Source organism: Trachypithecus francoisi, unplaced genomic scaffold (genome assembly GCF_009764315.1).
Source record: "Trachypithecus francoisi isolate TF-2019V2 unplaced genomic scaffold, Tfra_2.0 Lachesis_group17, whole genome shotgun sequence".
Taxonomy (NCBI): domain Eukaryota; kingdom Metazoa; phylum Chordata; class Mammalia; order Primates; family Cercopithecidae; genus Trachypithecus; species Trachypithecus francoisi.
The window spans coordinates 65395799-65417993 of record NW_022681462.1 but is presented as its reverse complement, the minus strand read 5'-3'; the positions used below and the strand labels follow the sequence as shown (position 1 = coordinate 65417993).

Sequence of the window (22195 nt, the reverse complement as noted above, 5' to 3'; positions counted from 1 at the left end):
CTGTAACAGACACTGTCGGGGATATAAAGGTGTATGCATGAGAGAGGATCCCAGCTCTCAAGACAGTTATAATTTACTTGGGAAGATAGGACATATTCACATAAAGTGGTACCAGTACCAGTAAAATTGATGGATATCATATTTTTATTAGTAATATGGAGGTGCTGTCATCTGCACATTGTTTGCATGAACCACAAAGCTTTAATCCAAATAGGTAAGAAAAAATAAATCCATGCCATTTATTTCAATTATATTAGAATACAATAAATATACAATAAATAATCGAATTTCTTTTGAGTATGTAAGAAATAGCATACCAGCAGTAGTAGGGAAGATAAGGCAAGATATTTAATGGCCAAAGTATTACATAAGCTTAGGAAAGGAAATTAAGGAAAAGAAAACAGTTTTGCTATTATTACCTCAGCATGACAATGACAAAGAAGTGTGATTTTCCAGGCTTTTCTCAGAACCCAGAGGTGTGTGAAGATTAAACTGCTAGGCTAGGTTTCTGGAGATCCAGGTGTTAGCCCTGACTCCTTCACAATTATATCCTCTCCTGCCCTGATTTTCTATCTGTAATAGTTGAGGTCTGAACTAGATGATGGCTACAATTCCTTTACTGAACACTTCTGGTAACCCTTTATTTGATAAATATATCCAGGTCCTTCATCCTACCCACCACTTCCCAATCCCTGTCTTCTCTACCCCTGACAAAATTACTGTGTACAACATTCAATTTTTTATGAATCTGTCACTAATTATTTGTGTTTATATATACACTAACTTCTTTATGGTAACTGGCTGAAAAAGTGAAATTCTAATTCCTATTGCTAAAATTTAGTTACTAAACAATCATCACTTTTACATTATCTAGTCCTAATAATCTAGCCAGATTAACATGGAGTATTAGTCAATATTCTTACAAGAAGGGTTTTTCTGTAGCTGTGATTCACAATGGTTAAAGATCAGATCAAATAATTATGTATCCATTGCTTTTACTGGCTTAAAATTGACTTAGGTACACAGCAACTAAGAGTACAGTAATATTTAATTTCTTCCTTTTATGACAATCCAGTGACAACACATAAGTATGACTTTGGTACTAAAAGGTTATATAAATATCCTTTCATCTGGTAAGTCTTATTAAACCTCTAGTGTTTGGGGGAAGAAGTTAAGAGAAGAAGAGATTGTAATATTGAGTCATCTCAAATTATTCCTATTATAATTTTTATGTTGGAAGTAGTCTTGTTTGGACATCTAAATATTAGGACAGTTATCACCTAGGAACAGCAACGAATTCAAATATTATCCAATAAGATGCTAAACAACACAAGCTCTCATTAATTCTTAAATACCTTTTGAGTCATTTCAGTAAAGAGATAAATCCAAAATGGAAAAGGGAGAACATACTCAAGCTTCCATGAAGCTGCACAGTAAGGTGAATAATTGGCACAAAAATAAAGCAAAGAATTGAGAAGTATGCTGGAAAAGTCTTTCAAATACTATTCTTGCTTATATCTAGCTCTATTATACAGTTTAAATTTTGGCCAAATTTTTAAAGTATTTGTTAAACAGTTCCTGCATGTGACATATGTTTCCAGGATACTTCTGACATTGATATGAGAAATTATAAAACATTTAGAAATGAAAATGTTACTCTCAAACAAAAAACACTGTAAGTTCCAAGCTTCTTCTGAATTCATAAGATGGAAAAACATTTGGAAAATTGTACCTTTCTGTTTTAAAATGTTCAAATAAGGTATTTTTAAAAAATATGTAATCATTCAAGGAAATGGGAAAACAAGTCCAAATAAAACCAGGTCCTAAAGTTTACTCTAGGAGTCATTATTCTTCCTTTGCAGTCTCAATTCTATTTACTCCATAATAAGTAAACTGTTTTATCCCTTCGGCTGGGAAGGATAATTTCTACCCTACCAAGATGATGACAATGCCACTGCAGTGCTCACCCAGCAAAAAACACATAAATATGAAGTAGCATCAGGTCTTTCTATGAAGTGTATGCAAGAATTGATTTGCAATGCATTAATTCAGGAATTCAGCAGAGAGGCTCCTACTATACCTAGCAGATCTAAACTTGAGCTCATGATAACACTGCACAAAGCTATGGTAGATAAAAGTGATAGGTAATGCCAATAGAACAATTCCACTGACAACACAAACTCCTCCAAGAATTCTTCCAGGCACTGTGATAGGATACATATCTCCATAGCCAACTGTAGTCATAGAGATAATCACCCACCAGCAGGCAGCGGGAATGCTGGTGAAGTCCTTGTTGGATGTTTCCAGGTCCAGCCCATGTTCAAGAAGCTGAGAAAGTGCACTAAAGATTGCCATGGCAACACAAATGAAGACAAGTAACATAACCATCTCTCGGTAGCAACGTTTGAGAGTCAAACCGAGTGTCTGAAGACCAATGAAGTGACGGGCAAGCTTAATCACCCAAAAAATCCTCATCATTCTAAGTACCCTCAAGGTGACTCCAGCCCTCTGGAGTTGAGAGTTCTCGCCTGTAAACACTGTCATCAACACGGAGATGTAATACGGCGTGATTGCCAGTAAATCTATGATGTTCAGGGGTCTCTTGACAAACTCACACTTGTTTTTGGAGACAATGAACCTCACGATGCACTCCGCAGTGAACCAACCTATGCAGATAGCTTCAATTATCCTGTCAAGAGAACAAAAGAAGAATTGATCATTTTATTTTTAAGCATTTTAATAGCTCTTAGATTTCTTCAGATAGTACTACACTGACATACTAATTCAGTTATTTTTCCAGAAAACATAAAGAACAGACAATGTTACCAACATCATCAGATCACCAGGACACACGCAACAGAACAACAAATCAATTCAGATGAAAATTAAAGGCCGGGCGTGGTGGCTCAAGCCTGTAATCCTGGCACTTTGGGAGGCCGAGACGGGTGGATCACGAGGTCGGGAGATCGAGACCATCCTGGCTAACATGGTGAAACCCCGTCTCTACTAAAAAATACAAAAAACTAGCCGGGCGCGGTGGCGGGCGCCTATAGTCCCAGCTACAAGGAGGCTGAGGCAGGAGAATAGCATAAACCCGGGAGGCGGAGCTTGCAGTGAGCTGAGATCCGGCCACTGCACTTCAGCCTAGGCGACAGAGCGAGACTCCTTTTCAAAAAAAAAAAAAAAAAAGGAAATTAAGGCCAGGTGCAGTGGCTCACGTGGGTAATCCCAGGTCTTTGGAAGGCTGAGGTGGGTGAATTGCTTGTGCCCAAGAGTTCGAGACCAACCTGGGCACCACAGCAAAACCCCATCTCTACAAAAAAAATACAAAAATCAGCCGGGTGTGGTAACACACAACTGTAGTACCACCTACTTCAGAGGCTGATGTGGGAGGATCACCTGAGCCTGGGAAAGTCAAGGCCAGAGTGAGCCATGACTGTGCCACTGCACTCCAGCCAGGGTGACAGAAAGAGACCCTGTCTCAAAAATTAAAAAAAAAAAAAATTGAACTTGATAAAGTTCTTACTTCTATGCTGCAATACTATTAAAATTATTTTTTTACTTGCCACTAATACTTATAAAAAATATCTCTCTTATTTGGTAGTTTGAAATTAACTTATCCTTAGTTGGCCGCAACATGAAATTTAACTTACTCTTGTAGGACAGTGGTTCTCGGCTGTGATACCAGTTCTGAGGTGGATTGGAAGGGCATTATTCCCACAGAATGTGGACACATCTAAGTTTTTTGATGGGCTATTTCTTGGTAACTCACAGTCAATGCAAGATCATTTCCTAAAATGTGAATCTTCCTTCCCTTCCAATAGGCTTGTATGGGAGACACTGGCAGTGAGCAAGTTTATGGGGTACTGGGTGAGTGCCCTCACCAGGAACACACCAGGTCACAACCATTCTAAAAAGGCTCCCAGCAGAAACAAGGCCAAGGACTCCCACATTGGAGCAAAATGGCCACTAGGATTTTCCCAAAGACCACAACTACTTTGTCTTCCATCATCATTTTTACACAGCACATATTTTAAAAAGACTACATTTTACCTAGAGCAATATTTACCAGCCTTTCTGCATTACTGCATGCACTGAAAATAATTGCATGTATACAGCACACTGAAGTTAAGGGTAGGATTCCTTTTTTTTGAGACGAAGTCTCACGCTGTCACCCAGGCTGGAGTGCAGTGGCGCCATCTCAGCTCACTGCAACCTCTGCCTCCCAGGTTCAAGTAGTTCTCCTGCCTCAGCCTCTCCAGTAGCTGGGACTACAGGTGTCGGCCACCATGGCTGGCTAAATTTTGTATTTGTAGTAAAGATGGAGTTTCACCATGTTGGCCAGGCTGGTCTCGAACTCCTTACCTCAGGTAATCTGCCCACCTCAGCCTCCCAAAGTGCCAGGATTACAGCCATGAGCCACCACACCCAGCCAATGGGTAGGATTCTTGAAGAAGCCAGCATCCTGGGAGCTCTAGGCCCACACACGCCAAAGCTGAGAAATCAAGTTTCAACACCTCTGGCCCTGTGAGTGGTAATCTGAAGGTAATTTTAAATTTAATTAACATTTTAAAATTTTTTGTTCTTTTAATTGAGATGGAGTCTCACTCTGTCACCCAGGCTGCAGTGCAGTGGCAGGATCTCGGCTCACTGCAACCTCTGCCACCCGGGTTCAAGCAATTCTCGTGCCTCAGCCTCCCAAGTAGCTAGGACTACAGGCACGTGCCACCAACCCCAGCTAATTTTTTTATATTTTTAGTAGAGACGGGTTTTCACCATGTTGGCCAGGCTGGTCTTGGACTTCTGACCTCAAGTGATCCGCCCACCTCAGCCTCCCAAAGTGCTGGAATTACAGGCATGAGCCACTATGCCGAACCCAAAATTTTTTAAATTCTGAATTAAAAGTTATAATTATTATACCATCACTTGTTTTTCTCCACATAATTCTTTCTCACCACTAACTTAAACCCAAACATTAGAAGTACAATGGAGAGAGAAGAAAACTGGAGTAAGTGGGAGGAGAGCAGGTGGGGCAACATTTTGAAAAGAATTACTCAAAGTGCATTCCACAGAACACAATTGGTACTTGATGTTACTCATAGAAATGAATAAATACAATTAACCATGTTTCCCTATTGTAGGGCTTTACAGGGCTGTAAAGATTAACTTTATTTATTAACTTTTATTTTCTGAATAGGTATTCACATTCACATGGTTTAAATCACATGATTTTGGCCAGGCGCGGTGGCTCACACCCGTAATCCCAGCACTTTGGGAGGCCGAGGTGGGAGGATCACAAGGTCAGGAGATCGAGACCATCCTGGCTAACATGGTGAAACCCCATCTCTACTAAAAATACAAAAAATTAGCTGGGCGTGGTGGCGGGCGCCCGTAGTCCCAGCTACTCGGGAGGCTGAGGCAGGACAATGGCGTGAACCTGGGAGGGGGAGCTTGCATTCAGCCGAGATTGCGCCACTGCACTCCAGCCTGGGCAACAAGCGAGACTCCATCTCAAAAAAAAAATTAATTAATTAATTAATTAATCACATGATTTAAAAAAAAAAAGAGTATAGAAAGAAAAGTCTCAGGCCGGGCATAGTGGCTCATACTTGTAATCCCAGCACTTTGGGAGGCTGAGGTGGGAGAATTGCTTGAGCCCAGGAGTTCAAGACCAGCCTGGGAAACATAGTGAGGCCTCCTCTCTACAAAAAAATGAGGCAGGAGGATTGCTTGAGCTCAGGAGGTTGAGGCTGCAGTGAGTCATGACCACACTACTGCACTCCCACCTGTGTGACAGACAGCATACCTTCCTCACAAAAAAAAAAAAAAAAGGAAGGGGAAGGGAAAAGTCTCACGTCTCACCCTATTTCAGCCACCCAGTTCCCCGCCCTGGAGTCAACAAATATCATCACTTTCTTATGCATCTTTTTGGAGCTATTTGATGTATGTACAAACAAACAAAAATTTTTTACTTATGTGTGTATATGTATGTACATACACGTATAGATATACAGATACATATGGTCCCTCATTTCTTAAACATGGTGACACTGAATGTACTGTGATTTATTTAACCAGTCCACCAGATGAACATTAACAATGATGCAATGAATATTCTTTTTTTTTTTTTTTTTTTGAAACAGGGTCTTACTCCTGTCAACCATGCTGGAGTTCAGGGGCACCACCACAGCTCACTGCAGCCTCGAACGCCTAGGCTCAAGTGATCCTCCCACCTCAGCCTCCCAAGTAGCTGGGACTAAGGCACGTACCACCACACCTGGCTAATTTACTTTTTTTTTTTTTTTTTTTACTTTTTATAAAGATGGGGTCTTGCTATGTTGCCTAGAATGGTCTTGAACTCCTGGGCTCAAGTGATCTGCCCACCTTGGCCTTCCAAAGCACTGGAGTTACAGGCATAAGCCCAGCCAATGCAATGAATACCTTTATTTGTATATCATTTTATTTGTATATCATGTATATCAAGAGCAGATATATAAATCTGAGACTTGAAATTACTGGATCAAAGAAGACACATATGTGTTTGTAATTTTGATAGATCTTGCCAAGCTACCCCTACAGAGACAGGCAATGCATAGGAGTGTCTATTCCCCACGGCCTCACTAATGTAAAGTATTGTTGAACTTGGAGATCTCTGCCACTCTGAGAGATGAAAAGTGCTAACTTATTTTGAGGGATGTTGAGCATCTTTGCACATGTTTAAAGGGCCTGCTCTGTAATCTGTCTGTATCCTTTGCTCACAAAGGCTTTAATCTGCTTAGAAACAGTAGGAATATCCTTCAGAGTTTCAGGCCAGGACTACTGTTCCTTGAAATACCAGTTTTGGGAAATGATTCCAGAGCCTTTGCCTATAAATTTCTTGGTAACAGGGTTTCACAAACTATAGCCTGGGGTCTAAATCCTGCCCACTTCCCACTTTTTTTTTTTTTTTTTTTTGTATGGCACACAACCTAAGAATGGTTCCTAATTTTTTTCCCCCACTGGTTTGAAATGGTGGCTTTTATCATACATTAAATTACCAATCATACCTAAGTAAAATTCTGGATTTTCCACTTTCCAGAGTGTAAAGTTTAAACTTCACTCAGGTATATCTGATCAATCCATTCTATCTTATACTATGCTACTGTCAATCTTCATTACAGTTGACCCCTGAATAACATGGGTTTGATCACAAGGATCCACTTATAGGCAGTTTTTCAACTAAATGTGACCAAAAATACAGTATTCGCAGGAAGTAAAACACGCTTATACAGATGGCCAATTTTTCTTTTTATTATTATTATTATTATTATACTTTAAGTTCTAGGGTACATGTGCATAACGTGCAGGTTTGTTACATATGTATACTTGTGCCATGTTGGTGTGCTGCACCCATCAACTCGTCAGCACCCATCAACTCGTCGTTTACATCAGGTATAACTCCCAATGCAATCCCTCCCCCCTCCCCTCCCCATGATAGGCCCCAGTGTGTGATGTTCCCCTTCCTGAGTCCAAGTGATCTCATTGTTCAGTTCCCACCTGTGAGTGAGAACATGCGGTGTTTGGTTTTCTCTTCTTGTGATAGTTTGCTAAGAATGATGGTTTCCAGCTGCATCCATGTCCCTACAAAGGACACAAACTCATCCTTTTTTATGGCTGCATAGTATTCCATGGTGTATATGTGCCACATTTTCTTAATCCAGTCTGTCACAGATGGACATTTGGGTTGATTCCAAGTCTTTGCTATTGTGAATAGTGCCGCAATAAACATACGTGTGCATGTGTCTTTATAGCAGCATGATTTATGATCCTTTGGGTACATACCCAGTAATGGGATGGCTGGGTCATATGGTACATCTAGTTCTAGATCCTTGAGGAATCGCCATACTGTTTTCCATAGTGGTTGAACTAGTTTACAATCCCACCAACAGTGTAAAAGTGTTCCTATTTCTCCACATCCTCTCCAGCACCTATTGTTTCCTGACTTTTTAATGATTGCCATTCTAACTGGTGTGAGATGGTAACTCATTGTGGTTTTGATTTGCATTTCTCTGATGGCCAGTGATGATGAGCATTTTTTCATGTGTCTGTTGGCTGTATGAATGTCTTCTTTTGAGAAATGTCTGTTCATATCCTTTGCCCACTTTTTGATGGTTTTTTTTTTTTTTCTTGTAAATTTGTTTGAGTTCTTTGTAGGTTCTGGATATTAGCCCTTTGCCAGATGAGTAGATTGCAAAAATTTTCTCCCATTCTTTAGGTTGCCTGTTCACTCTGATGGTAGTTTCTTTTGCTGTGCAGAAGCTCTTTAGTTTAATGAGATCCCATTTGTCAATTTTGGCTTTTGCTGCCGTTGCTTTTGGTATTTTAGACATGAAGTCCTTGCCCATGCCTATGTCCTGAATGGTACTACCTAGGTTTTCTTCTAGGGTTTTTATGGTATTAGGTCTAACATTTAAGTCTCTAATCCATCTTGAATTAATCTTCGTATAAGGAGTAAGGAAAGGATCCAGTTTCAGCTTTCTACTTATGGCTAGCCAATTTTCCCAGCACCATTTATTAAATAGGGAATCCTTTCCCCATTTCTTGTTTCTCTCAGGTTTGTCAAAGATCAGACGGCTGTAGATGTGTGGTATTATTTCTGAGGACTCTGTTCTGTTCCATTGGTCTATATATCTGTTTTGGTACCAGTACCATGCTGTTTTGGTTACTGTAGCCTTGTAGTATAGTTTGAAGTCAGGTACTGTGATGCCTCCAGCTTTGTTCTTTTGACTTAGGATTGTCTTGGCAATGCGGGCTCTTTTTTAGTTCCATATGAACTTTAAAGCAGTTTTTTCCAATTCTGTGAAGAAAGTCATTGGTAGCTTGATGGGGATGACATTGAATCTATAAATAACCTTGGGCAGTATGGCCATTTTCACGATATTGATTCTTCCTATCCATGAGCATGGTATGTTCTTCCATTTGTTTGTGTCCTCTTTTATTTCACTGAGGAGTGGTTTGTAGTTCTCCTTGAAAAGGTCCTTTACATCCCTTGTAAGTTGGATTCCTAGGTATTTTATTCTCTTTAAAGCAACTGTGAATGGAAGTTCATTCCTGATTTGGCTCTCTGTCTGTTACTGGTGTATAAGAATGCTTGTGATATTTGCACATTAATTTTGTATCCTGAGACTTTGCTGAAGTTGCTTATCAGCTTAAGGAGATTTTGGGCTGAGACAATGGGGTTTTCTAAATATACAATCATGTCATCTGCAAATAGGGACAATTTGACTTCTTCTTTTCCTAACTGAATACCCTTGATTTCTTTCTCTTGCTTGATTGCCCTAGCCAATTTTTCATATACTTGGGTTTCCCATGGCCCACTGAGGGACTTGAGTATGTACAGATTTTGGTATATGTGGGGGGTCCTGGAACCAACATCCTATGTGTACCGAGAAATGAGTGTACTTTGTTTTGATGTCCAGTTGAATGTATCACTCACTTGTGTTCTTCCTTTTCCAGATTGTCCTGGTTATTCATAAGCACTTGCTCCTCCAACATGAATTTTATTTTTTCATATTTTTTAATGATGGGGGAAAAAAGAAATCTAAAAAATTACATTTTTTATGACGTGTACAAATTATATAAAATTTGAATTTCAGTGGCCATAAATAAAGTTTTATTGGAACACAGCTATGCTCACTCATTTACACACTGTCGATGGCAGTTTTCACGGCAAAGTTGAGTAGTCATGACAGAGACCATATAGCTCTGCAAAACCTAAAGTACTTAATATCATTGAAAAAAAAAAAAAAGTCTGCTGTTGTGTTAAGCCACTGAGATTTCTTTTTTATTTTATTTTATTTTTTTGAGACAGGGTCTTACTGTCGCCCAGACCGGAGCACAGTGGTGCGATGTCAGCTCACTGCAACCTCCACCTCCTGGACTCAAGCAATTCTCCTGCCTCAGCTTCCCAAGTAGCTGCGATTACAGGTGCACACCACCACACCTGGCTAAGTTTTGTATTTTTAGGAGAGATGAGGTTTCATCATGTTGGCCAGGCTGGTCTTGAACCCCCGGCCTCAAGTTATCCACCTGCCTTGGCCTCCCAAAGTGCTAGAATTAAAGGCCTGAGTCACCGCACCCAGTCTGGGATTTCTCAATTGGTTGCTATCCTAGGTAGTAAACTGGTAAATATAGTAGGTAGTAGTAAGATGTGCACTTAAAAGGGATTGCAGGAGCGCACAGCAGTGATAATAATAGTTTCCTTAGATTGGCTTGTGGGTAAGATGTACCAGTTCTCCAGCTAACATACTCTGTCTCTTCTCTAGCCAGACACAAGCAAGGGCACTGGGCTTGACGTCAGAGGCTCTGTGCTCTTTCCATTCTGAAGGACAAGCCTCACCATCAAGAGGCAGATTTATACAGATCTTCTAAGGACCTTCTCAGTTCTAAAATCCCAAGATTCTATTAATTTCAGAAGAGTAAAAATGTCAATTGTGCCAAAAATACCAGAACATTTTCTGTCTAATTATTTCCAGCAGCAGCCAAAGTTGTTAAGACTAAGAAGGAGGAAATCCAAATGGTGTGGAAGAATCCCTCAGTAAGGGAATTTCAAAGAAGTAAGCTCGTCTGTAATGAGGTCCTCAGGGTTCTGCCTGCCCACACCCTAGGTCAGATGCAGTTTATTCAGAATTCCACGCCAAAGGGATGAATCAGTGAGAAACCCCAGGCATCACTTTCACCTTCAGTTACACCAAGGCAGTCTCTAGCAACAAACACCACCAAGCCTGCCAAAATTCCTCATGTTTCCAAATGGCACTCTCACCAATGCCACCACTGACAACTGCTGAAAAACTGAGTACTGTTCACTGAGCACAAGAGCAAACAACTGGGTACTCCCGGAGGTTATTTCTGTAAAATTAAACAGGAAAAAAGAAACTAAAGATACTGAGACATCACATTCCTTTGAAGCCCATTCTGATTTCTTCTGAAGTTCAAACATCTAGATGTTGATGAATGTACGCCTAATAAAAATATTCATCACTGAATGATGCCTTTCAGTTGAGCACTATGCCACTATGCCAAACACTTTACAGATATCATCTCGTCTGATCCCTTTCAAGAAGTCTACGAAATATGCATTTCCCCTAGTATCTCCACATTACAGATGACAGCATCGAGGCTGAAAGGTTAGGCACTTTTCCAAGATCACACAACTAAGAAGCTGCAATTACACAGGTAACGAAACTCCCATCTATAAGGTTTTAAAGCTACAAGGAACATTTGGAAATGCAAATGATTTTATGACAATATCCATTGTTAAGATTAAATGGGACCTGGCACAGTGGTTCACACCTGTAATCCCAGCACTTTGGGAGGCCAAGGTGGACGGATCACTTGAGGTCAGGAGTTCCAGACCAGCCTGGCCAACATGGTGAAACACTGTCTCTACCAAAAATACAAAAATTAGCTGGGTGTGGTGGCGGACGCCTGTAATCCCAGCTACTCGGGAGACTGAGGCAGGCGAATTGCTTGAATTTAGAAGGCAGAGGTCACAGTGAGCTGAGATAGTACAGCTGCACTCCAATCTGGGTGACAGAGCAAGACTCCAACTCAAAAAAAAAAAAAAAAGATTAAATGATATTATATGTCAATCATTTGGTCTCCAGGGTTTACATTAGAACAGCATTTTTTGTGTGTGTGCCAGGGGCAGTGACACACACCTGTAATCTCAGTACTTTCGGAGGCTGAAGTGGCAGGACTGCTTGAGCCCAGGAGTTTAAGACCAACCTGGACAACAAAGCAAGACCTCGTCTCTACTACAAATAATGTTTTAAAATTAGCAGGGGGCCAGGCACAGTGGCTCATGCCTGTAATCCCAGCACTTTGGGGGGCTGAGGCAGGTGGATCACCTGAGGTCAGGAGTTCGAGACCATCCTGACCAACATGGAGAAACCCCATCTCTACTAAAAATACAAAATTAGCCGGGCATGGTGGCATATGCCTATAATCCCAGCTACTATGGAGGCTGAGGCAGGAGAATTGCTTGAACCTGGGAGGCAGAGGTTGTGGTGAGCCGAGCTCGTGCCATTGCACTCCAGCCTGGGCAACAAGAGTGAAACTCTGTCTCAAAAAAAAAAAAGAGTTAATGTACAGGATATACAAAGAATTCCTGCAACTCAGTAACAACAAAAAAAATCAACCCAATTAAAAAATGGGCAAAGGATTTTTTAGATTAATTTTTTAAATTTTCATGGGTGCATAGTAGGTGTATATATTTATGGGTTACATGAAATATCTTGATACAGGCATGCAATGCATAATAATCACATCAGGGTAAATGGGGTGGTAAAAATATATATATATATATATTTTTTTTTAAGAGACAGAATTTTGCTCTGTCACCCATGCTAGAGCACAGTGGTGCAGTCATAGCTCCCTGCAGCCTAAAATTCACCTCCGGCATTTATCCTTTGTGTTACAAACAATCCAGTTATACTTTCTTAGTTATTTTGAAACGTAAGATTAAATTATTTTTTTACTACAGTCACCCTGTTGTGCTAGCAAATACCAGGTCTTACTCATTCTTTCTAACTATTTTTTTGTAACCATTAACCATACCCACTTCCCCACCACCACTGCTACCGGTCTAAGCCTCTGGTAACCATCCTTCTACTCTCTACATTCATGAGTTCAATTGTTTTCATTTTTAGCTCCCGCAAATAAGTGAGAACACAAGAAGTTTGTCTTTCTGTGCCTGATTTATTTCACTTAACAAAATGACCTCCAGTTCCATCCATGTTGTTGCACATGGCAGGACCTCATTCTTTTTTATGGCTGAATAGTACTCCATTGTGTATATGTACCACATTTTCTTTATACATTCATCTGGGTTTGTGTGTGTGTGTGTGTGTGTGTGTGTGTTTTGTTTTGAGATGGGGTCTTGCTCTGTCATCCAGGCTAGAGTGCAGTGGTATGATCAAGACTCGCTGCAACCTGCGCCTCCAGGGTTCAAGTGATTCTCTTGCCTCAGCCTCCTGAGTAGCTGGGACTACAGGTGCATGCTACCATGCCTGGTTAATTTTTGTATTTTTAGTAGAGATGAGGTTTCGCCATGTTGGCCAAGCTGGTCTCGAACTCCTGACCTCAGGCGATCCGCCTGCCTCAGCCTCCCAAAATGCTGGGATTACAGGCATGGGCCACCATGCCCGGCCGCATTCATTTGTTGATGGCACTTACGTTGCTTCCAAATCTTGGCTAACATGAATAGTGCTGCAACAAACATGGGAGTGCACGCATCTTTCTGATATGCTGATTTCCTTTCTGTTGGGTAAACACCCACTCAACAGTGGGATTGCTGGATCATATGGTAGCTCTATTTTCAGTTTTTTAAGGAACCTCCAAACTGTTCTCCATAGTGGTTGTACTAATTTACATTTCCACTAACAGTATACGAGGGATCCCTTTTCTCCACATCCTCGCCAGCATTTGTTATTGTCTGTCTTTTGGATGAAAGCCATTTTAACTAGAGTAAGATGATATTTCATTGTAGTTTTGATTTGCACTTCTCTGATGATCAATGATGCTGAGCACCTTTTCCATATACCTGTTTGCCATTCGTATGTCTTCTTTTGAGAAATATCTGTTCAGATTTTTTGCCCATTTTTAAATCAATTTATTAGATATTTTTCCTATAGAGTTGTCTGAGCTCCTTATATGTTCTGGTTTTTAATCCCTTGTCAGATGGGTAGTTTGCAAATATTTTCTCCCATTCTGTGGGTTGTATCTTCACTTTGTTGATTCTTTCCTTTGCTGTGAAGAAGCTTCTTAATTAGGTGTGATCCCATTTGTTCACTTTTGCTTTGGTTGCCTGTGCTGGTGGGATATTGCTCAAGAAATCTTTGCCTACTCCAACGTCCTGGAGATTTTCCCCAATGTTTTTGTGTAGTAGTTTCATAGTTTGAGGTCTTAGATTTATGTCATTAATCCAGTTTGGTTTGTTTTTTTTTTTTTTTTTGAGACGGAGTCTCGCTGTGTCACCCAGGCTGGAGTGCAGTGGCCGGATCTCAGCTCACTGCAAGCTCCGCCTCCCGGGTTCACGTCATTCTCCCGCCTCAGCCTCCCGAGTAGCTGGGACGACAGGCGCCCGCCACCTCGCCTGGCTAGTTTTTTGTATTTTTTAGTAGAGACGGGGTTTCACTGTGTTAGCCAGGATGGTCTCGATCTCCTGACCTCGTGATCCACCCGTCTCGGCCTCCCAAAGTGCTGGGATTACAGGCTTGAGCCACCGGCCTGATTTGTTTTTCTTTATATAGTGAGATAAAGGGTCTAGTGTCTTTTGCATATGGATGTCCAGTTTTCCCAGCACCATTTATTTAAGAGACTGTCCTGGACAAAGGATTTGATATTTCTCAAAAGTTAATAAGGCTGATGAGCATATGAAAAGATGCTCAACATTATTAATCATCAGAGAAATGCAAATCAGAACCACAATGAGGTATCACCTTACACCTACAGGATGACTACTATACAAAAAAAAAAAAAATCACACCAGAAAAGCACAAGTGTCTACAGCACTGTTGGTAGGATTGTAAAAGGGTGCCTCCACTATGCAAAACAGTATGGAGGTTCCTCAAAAAATTAAAAATAGAAATATCACATGCTGCAGTAATCACTCTTCTGGGTATATATCCAAAACAAATGAAAGCAGGGTGTTAAAGAAATATTTGCACACCCACGTTCACAAATACAAAGGAAGCATTACTGACAATAGTTAAGATGTGGAAGCAATCTAAATGTCCACTGACAAAAGAATAAAGAAAATGGGAATATAGCTGGGCGTGGTGGCTCATTTCCCAGCACTTTGGGAGGCTGAGGTGGGTGGATCACCTGAGGTCAAGGAGTTCAAGACCAGCCTGGACAACATGGCAAAACCCTATCTCTACTAAAAATATATATATATAAAATATATATGGAATTCGTTGGGCATGGTGGCATGCACCTGTAATTCCAGCTACTTGGGAGGCTGAGGCAGGAGAATTGCTTGAATCGGGAGGCAAAGGTTGCAGTGAGCCAACAGTGCACCCCTGCACTCCAGCCTGGGTGACAGAGCAAGACTCTGTCACACACACACACAGAAAACAACACAGAAATATATATATATAATGGAATATTATTCAGCCTTAAAAAGAGAGAAAATTGGCTGGGTGCGGTGGCTCACACCTGTAATCCCAGCACTTTGGGAGGCCAAGGCGGGTGGATCATGAGGTCAGGAGATTGAGACCATCCTGGTTAACACGGTGAAATCCCGTCTCTCCTAAAAATACAAAAAAAAAAAAAAAATAGCCGGGCGTGGTGGTGGGCGGCTGTAGTCCCAGGTACTCGGGAGGCTGAGGCAGGAGGTGTCAACCCAGGAAGCAGAGCTTGCAGTGAGCAGAGATCGCACCACTGCACTCCAGCCTGGGCGACAGAGCGACAACTCCATCTCAAAAAAAAAAGAGAGAGAAAATCAATCTGGGTGCGGTGGCTCATGCCTGTAATCCTAGCACTTTGGGAGGCTGAGGCGGGCAGATCACCTGAGGTAAGGAGTTCGAGACCAGCCTGGCCAACATGGTGAAACCTCATCTCTACTAAAAGTACAAAAATTAGCCAGGTGTGGTGGTGGGTGTCTATAATCCAAGCTACTCGGGAGGCTGAGGCAGGAGAATCACTTGAACTGGGGAGGCAGAGGTTGCAGTGAGCCGAAATCGTGCCATTGTACTCCAGCCTGGATGAAAGAGCAAGACTCCATGTCAACAAAAAACAAAAAACCAAAAAAAAAAAAAAAGGAAATCCTGTTATATGGATGAATCTTGAGGACATTACGTTAAGTGAAATATGCCAGTCACAAAAAGACAAATACTATGTGATTCCACTTACATGAGGTATCTAAAGTAGTCAAATTCACAGAAACAGAAAGTAAGATAGTAGTTACAGGCAGTTGGGAAAAGGTAAAAGAAAAGAGTGGTTTGATGGGTACAAAGCTTCAGATTTGCAAGATGAAAAAGCTCTGAAGATCTGTTTCATAACAATATGAATATATTATACTTAACACCACTAAACGGTATACTTAAAAATGGTTAAGATGGCAAATTTTATATTATGTGTATTTTACTACAATTTTAAAGAGCAAACATATGAGCAGTGGTGGAATTCAAATCTATGCCCCCAAGGAGGCTAAAGCCTTAATACACAACGTTTTTATTTTTTATGTTCTTTATATTTTGTAGAGCTGAAGTCTCGCTATGTTGCTCAGGCTGGTCTTAAACTCCTGGCCTCCCAAAGTGCTAGAGGCTACACACATGAGCCACCATACTCAGCACGTTAGACTGCTCAGCCACACCACCCATGGGGTCAATGGAAAAACAAAAACAAAGACAGTGCTTTGACATTAATTAATTTTTGACTTACATTCTGCTTTACCTCAGAAGAATTAAAGGAGACTGTTCCTGTCATTAATACCAAACAGAACCTGATTAAAATTTAATATTACAAGGACAACTATGAAAATTAATACACAAAACAGCTGTGGCTGGCTCCAATGGTTCATGTCTGTAATCCCAACATTTTGGGAGGCCAAGGCAGGAGAATTGCTTGAGCCCAGGAGATCTTGGAATATGGTGAGATCTCATAATATAGTCAGATCTCATCTCTACTAAAAATTTTCAAAAAATTAGCCAGCGTGGGGCATGTGCCTGTAGTCCAGTTACTTGGGAGGCTGAGGTGGGAGGATCACTTGGGCCCAGCAGCTTGAGGCTGCAGTGAGCTATGACTGTACCATTATACTCCAGACTAGGCAACAGACCAAAATCCTGTCTCTTGAAAAAAACAAAAATAAAAAATAAAAAAATTATATATGTGTGTATATATATATATATATATGCGCACAGCTGAAAGCTGAATCTGAATAGCTGACTGGAAAAAGCTAAATGAATTACACAAGCAATAGGCCAACACAGAAAACCACCTAAAGTAATATACGTGTATTTATTATATACCTATACTATGTGCATATATAATTATAATACATTTAAAATAATATATAGTATATTTTAAATATAGTACAATATCACAATGTATAAGGATATAAAATAAGGAAATGTTATATGAATCCAAACCCCAATAATTTTGTTACTTATTAATTATATTTACACTGGAATAGAATTTTAAGATAAAACTTAACAGTTTTGGCAGGGAAAAATGAAATGTATTTATAACTTCTTTGAAGCCATAAATATTAACACACCAGTATAAGATGAAAGGCATAGACTGCAATCATTTTTTAAGTCCTCCAAAAATAATACGGCCAGGTACAGTGGCTCACACCTGTTAAGCCCAGCACTTTAAGAGGCCAAGGCAGGAGGATCACTTGAGCTTAGTAGTTCAAAGATCAGTCTGGGCAACATGTCAAAACCCTCTCTCTACAAAAAATACAAAAACTAGCCAGGCATGATGGTGCGTGCCTGCAGTCCCAGTTACTTGGGAGGCTGAGGAGGCGCACCTGAGCCCAGGGTTGCAGTGAGCCATGATCACACCACTATATTCCAGCCTAAGCAAGAGTAAGACCAGTCTCAAAAAACAACAACAACAAAAAAGATTGTGACCATTATTATTATTACTACAAACCATCTCTGAGCTCAGAGTCTTCCATTTACAAAAGGAGTTCAGTTCAAGTCCAATTTAAAAACATTCTAAAAGAAAGTAAAAAGTATGCCCAACTAGAAAAGCAATCACCACAATCGAGTCAGCAGCAGCTTAAATCAGCCTTAACAACCCCAGGAGTGCCACAAAAGGAAAAGTTACCCTTCTTACCCGAAGCCTTCGGATTTAAATGTACAAAGCATTTCCAATCACATTTCTAACAGGCATGTACAATGTAATAACACGAAGCACAATAAAAATTTCCGACAAGCTGCACATCAACAGCCACTTCATTACCTAGAGTCTTTCATGTCCTTATAAGAGTTTTTCTCCACAACAATTGGTTAAATGGGAGAAAAAAAAGTAGGGTTTTTTGAAAGAAGAAAACGTGATTTTTTTCTTACACACTTTAATTATCTTACACAGAAAAAATCTATACCATTCATACCTCTTTATCTTCCAACCTAGATCAATAATAAATTAAAACACATAATTGAACACTTATTCAAGTTCCAAACATCTTTCTATACATTTACATACTAATTCATTTAATTCTCACAACTGTATGCAATAGGTTCTGTTATGATCCCCACCTACAAATGAGGAAACTAAGCTAAAGAGAAGTAACTAGCGGCCAAGTGCAGTAGCTCATGCCTGTAATCCCAACACTTTGGGAGGCCAAGAACAGCAGACTGCTTGAGCCCACGAGTTCAAGACCAGCCTGGGCAATGTGACGAAACTCCATCTCTGCAAAATTCAGAAAAAAAAAAATTAGCCAAGCATGGGGGCACGCGCCTGTACTCCCAGCAACCTGGGAGGCCAAGGTAAAAGGGTTCCTTGAGCCCGGGAAGGTTGAAGCTAAAGTGAGCTGTGATTGTGCCACTGCACTCCAGCTGGGCGACACAGAGACTGTGTCTCAAAAAAAAAGAGAGAAGTAACTAAACCATGTCACACAGATAATAAATGACAGGTTAATAATATTTACAAGGCTGGCCAGGCACAGTGGCTCATGCCTATAATCCTAGCACTTTGGGAGGCCGAGGCAAGCAAATCACACACACACACACAAGGCTGGGCACAGTGGCTCATGCCTGTGATCCCAACACTTTGGGAGGCCAAGGCAGGAGGATCACTTGGGCCCAGGAGTTCGAGGCTGCAGTGAGCTATGATCACACCACTGCACTCCAGCCTGGGCAACAGAGTGAGACTCTTCTCTGTAAAAAAAAAAAATGTACAAAGCTAGCTGTGGTGGCACGCACCTGTAGTCTCCCAGCTACCTGAGAGACTGAGGAAGGAAGATCACTTGAGCTCAGGCTTCAAAACCGGCCTGAGCAATATAGTGAAACCCCTCATCTCAATATATAAATAAATAAATTTTAAACAAACAAAATACATGTACTCACTGACTAAGTCATACCTTGAATCACGCCTGGGATTCATGGATGTCCCTATATAGCTACAGTCAATGTGTGTGTTAATTTTTACATTCCTCACTTGATACCACTTTGTTTCCTGATGCTCACGTTTGGATGGCCATTTCATTAGGACATGTGGCAGGACAAGGATAATGATGAATGAAAAGTTCACTCTCTCAAAGTCATTGGGATTGGCCACAGAGAGCTGGGCTCCTCCCACAGTTTTTAAGGGGCTGCTATTATTCTGTGGGATTTCTTTTCTTCCTGCAATCGCCTCCACCTTTGCTTTTCTCACTTTCCCTTAGCACACAGGAATAGGGGGCTATCACCCTTGCCTGAGGAATCTGGTTTCTGCCTCCTAAACACAGTTTACCCTCTGTGGTTTCTCTGTCCTCTGTTTTGGCAACAGAGGTACCAGATCCACATTCTCTCTTTATTGGGAAACAGGGACTGATGACCGTCTACAAAGAAACAACCAAGTTTCTGACTGCAACTGCAAAGACAACAATACCTGTCCTGCTAAGACACGGGCTATCCATCATACATAAATCTCCACCAAAGTGTGTTTCTGTGAAAAATTACAGGCAATTACTACAAATAACCTTTATCTTCTCCAACTCCTTTTGGCATAATTCAATATTCAACCCAAATACATGACTTAAGTGCATCCTAGTGTCTGCAGTGTAGCCTGAGGTACTGTCTTGCAAGGAGCTCTGTCCCGCTAGTGTCAGTTTGTAGAGACAGACTCTAAAACCTCAGAAAGAAGCAACATAGGAGACCTCATTACTTAAAAAAAAAAAAAAAAAGAAGAACCTCAGGAAGAAACAGTTTTGATATTATGTCATTGTGGTAGGCTTCTGTTTCTTAAACTTTTAGAGATGAAGAACTGAGACCATTCAACATACGAGAGAAGACAGAATGGCCGGACGCCTGAAATCCCAGCACTTTGGGAGGCCAAGGTGGGTGGATTACCTGAGGTCAGGAGTTCGAGACAAGCCCAACCAACATGGTGAAACCCCGACTCTACTAAAAATACAAAATTAGCTGGGCGTGGTGGCACGTGCCTGTAACCCCAGATACTCGGGAGGCTTAGGCAGGAGAATCGCTTGAACCCGGAATGTGGAGGTTACAGTGAGCCAAGATCGCGCCATTGCACTCCAGACTGGGCAACAAGAGCAAAACTCCGTCTCAAAAAAAGAGAGAGAGAGAGAAGACAGAATGGTATTATGGTATTATGACCCCCCAAATACCCAGCCCCATTCACCATCGGCCCAAAGCCAGTTCCGCCCTGCTCCACACCCTCATCTACTTCCGTCATGTCTTATTTTGAAATAAATCTCAGATTGTGCATTTATCCCAGAATCCTTTCTCACCCTCCCTGCCTGGCAAGTCAACTAATGTGCACTAAGGAGGCAAGAAATGTACATGGCTTCAGTCTGAGTCTCCTGAGACAGGTCACTTGTAGCCAGGATGATGCAATGTCCTGGAGTCAGGATGTGATGACATATTAACTTGGATGTGGCTGTAAGCCCATGGAGCCCATTAATTCATTCATCATGCAACAAAGCTCATGAGTGAGTGCCTACTGTATGTCAGGCCACAGAGAGGTGTATAAAGATAAATTAAAGATAGAACTTAAGCATAGTTATGTAAGATGTCATCAGCCGGGTGCAGTGGCTCACGCCTGTAATCCCAGCACTTTGGGAGGATGAGGCAGGCAGATCAAGAGGTCAGGAGATGGAGATCATCCTGGCTAACACGGTGAAACCCTGTCTCTACTAAAAACACAAAAAATTAGCCAGGCATTGTGGTGGACACCTGTAGTCCCAGCTACTCAGGAGGCTGAGGTGGGAGAATGGTGTGAACCTGGGAGGTGGAGCTTGCAGTGAGCCAAGATTGCACCTCTGCACTCCAGCTGGGCAATAGAGCAAGACCCATCTCAAAAAAAAAAAAAAAAAAAAAGATGTTATCACTGGGGAAACCAGATGAAGGGTAAAACCGAACTCTCTGTGCTATTTTTGCAACTTCTTGTGAGTGTAAAACTATTTCAAGCCAGGCAAAGTGGCTCACATCTGTAATCCCAGCACTTTGGGAGGCTGAGGTGGGAGGACTTCTTGAAGCCAGGAGTACGAGACCAGCATGGACAACATAGCAAGACCCCCATCTCTACAAAAAAAAAATAGCAGGCATGATAGCACATGCCTATAGCCCTAGCTACTCAGGAGGTGGGAGAATTGCCTGTACCCAGGAGTTTGAGGCTGCAGTGAGTCATGATTGTACCACTGCATTCCAGCCTGGGCAACAAAGCAAGACTCTGTCTCTAAATATAAATAGGTAAATTAATTAATTAATAATTGTTAAATCATTTCAAAATAAAAGGATTTTAAAAAGAAGATAAAACAGACTGAAAGTTTGCAACGCAGCAAAGGGTAAGATATACCCTCCCTAACAACAAACCTATCCTTAAAAACTCAAAAATAGAATGTAGAAAGTAATAAAAGCTATAATTGATGTGTATTAAGTTCAGAAGAAGGTAAGTTTTTCTTCATCTGGGAGATGACGGAAGGCTTCTTTGAGAAAGTGGCAGTTTAATTTGGCATGGAAAGACCAGCACAAGCAAAATCAGCAAAGTGCCAGATACCTGATGAAGTGAAAGCAATTACATTTAAAAAGTTAACAAAACAAAACACGGATGTGAGCAGATGCCCTACATAGATTAAACAGGTGCGCGACACTGGGCCACTGCCCAGAGTTTTAGGCTTCCCCTAAATGGAAAGGCAAGTGAAGAAAACAAAAGCCACCTCGAAATCTCTTACTATAAAAAATGGCCACTCTGACTATTCCTTTGATTTTCTTAACTGATAAAAAGGTAGACATCATCTTCTAGGAGCTAATTTACATAAAGAATTTCATCCATCCCATGTATCAGTGTTCGTGTTCATCACCCTCTAATAGAGGGCTTGGGTTGAACCCGCTCCATGGACAAATCAGAGGTATTTCTGTGTGTGCCTTGCCTGAGGCTCTTGAGAGTCAGAGACATCATCTCTTTCTGACTGACCCAGAAATCAGGATGCACTTCTCTTCACCAGAGCCAGGGAGTGTTTTTTCAGAAGACCACCCTACTG

The 22195-nt window shown here is 41.1% G+C and overlaps 1 protein-coding gene across 2 annotated transcripts in view; it reads right to left on the bottom strand.

Moving 5' to 3' along the window:
- Positions 1–126: 126 nt before the first annotated feature.
- Positions 127–22195, bottom strand: part of KCNG3 (potassium voltage-gated channel modifier subfamily G member 3) — a 64872-nt gene continuing 42803 nt past the window's right edge. For both annotated transcript variants that reach the window (XM_033175890.1, XM_033175891.1), the window contains exon 2: positions 127–2689. In XM_033175890.1, the coding sequence (XP_033031781.1) occupies positions 2044–2689 (646 nt within the window). In that variant the 3' untranslated portion in view covers positions 127–2043. The remainder of the gene's footprint in view (positions 2690–22195) is intronic.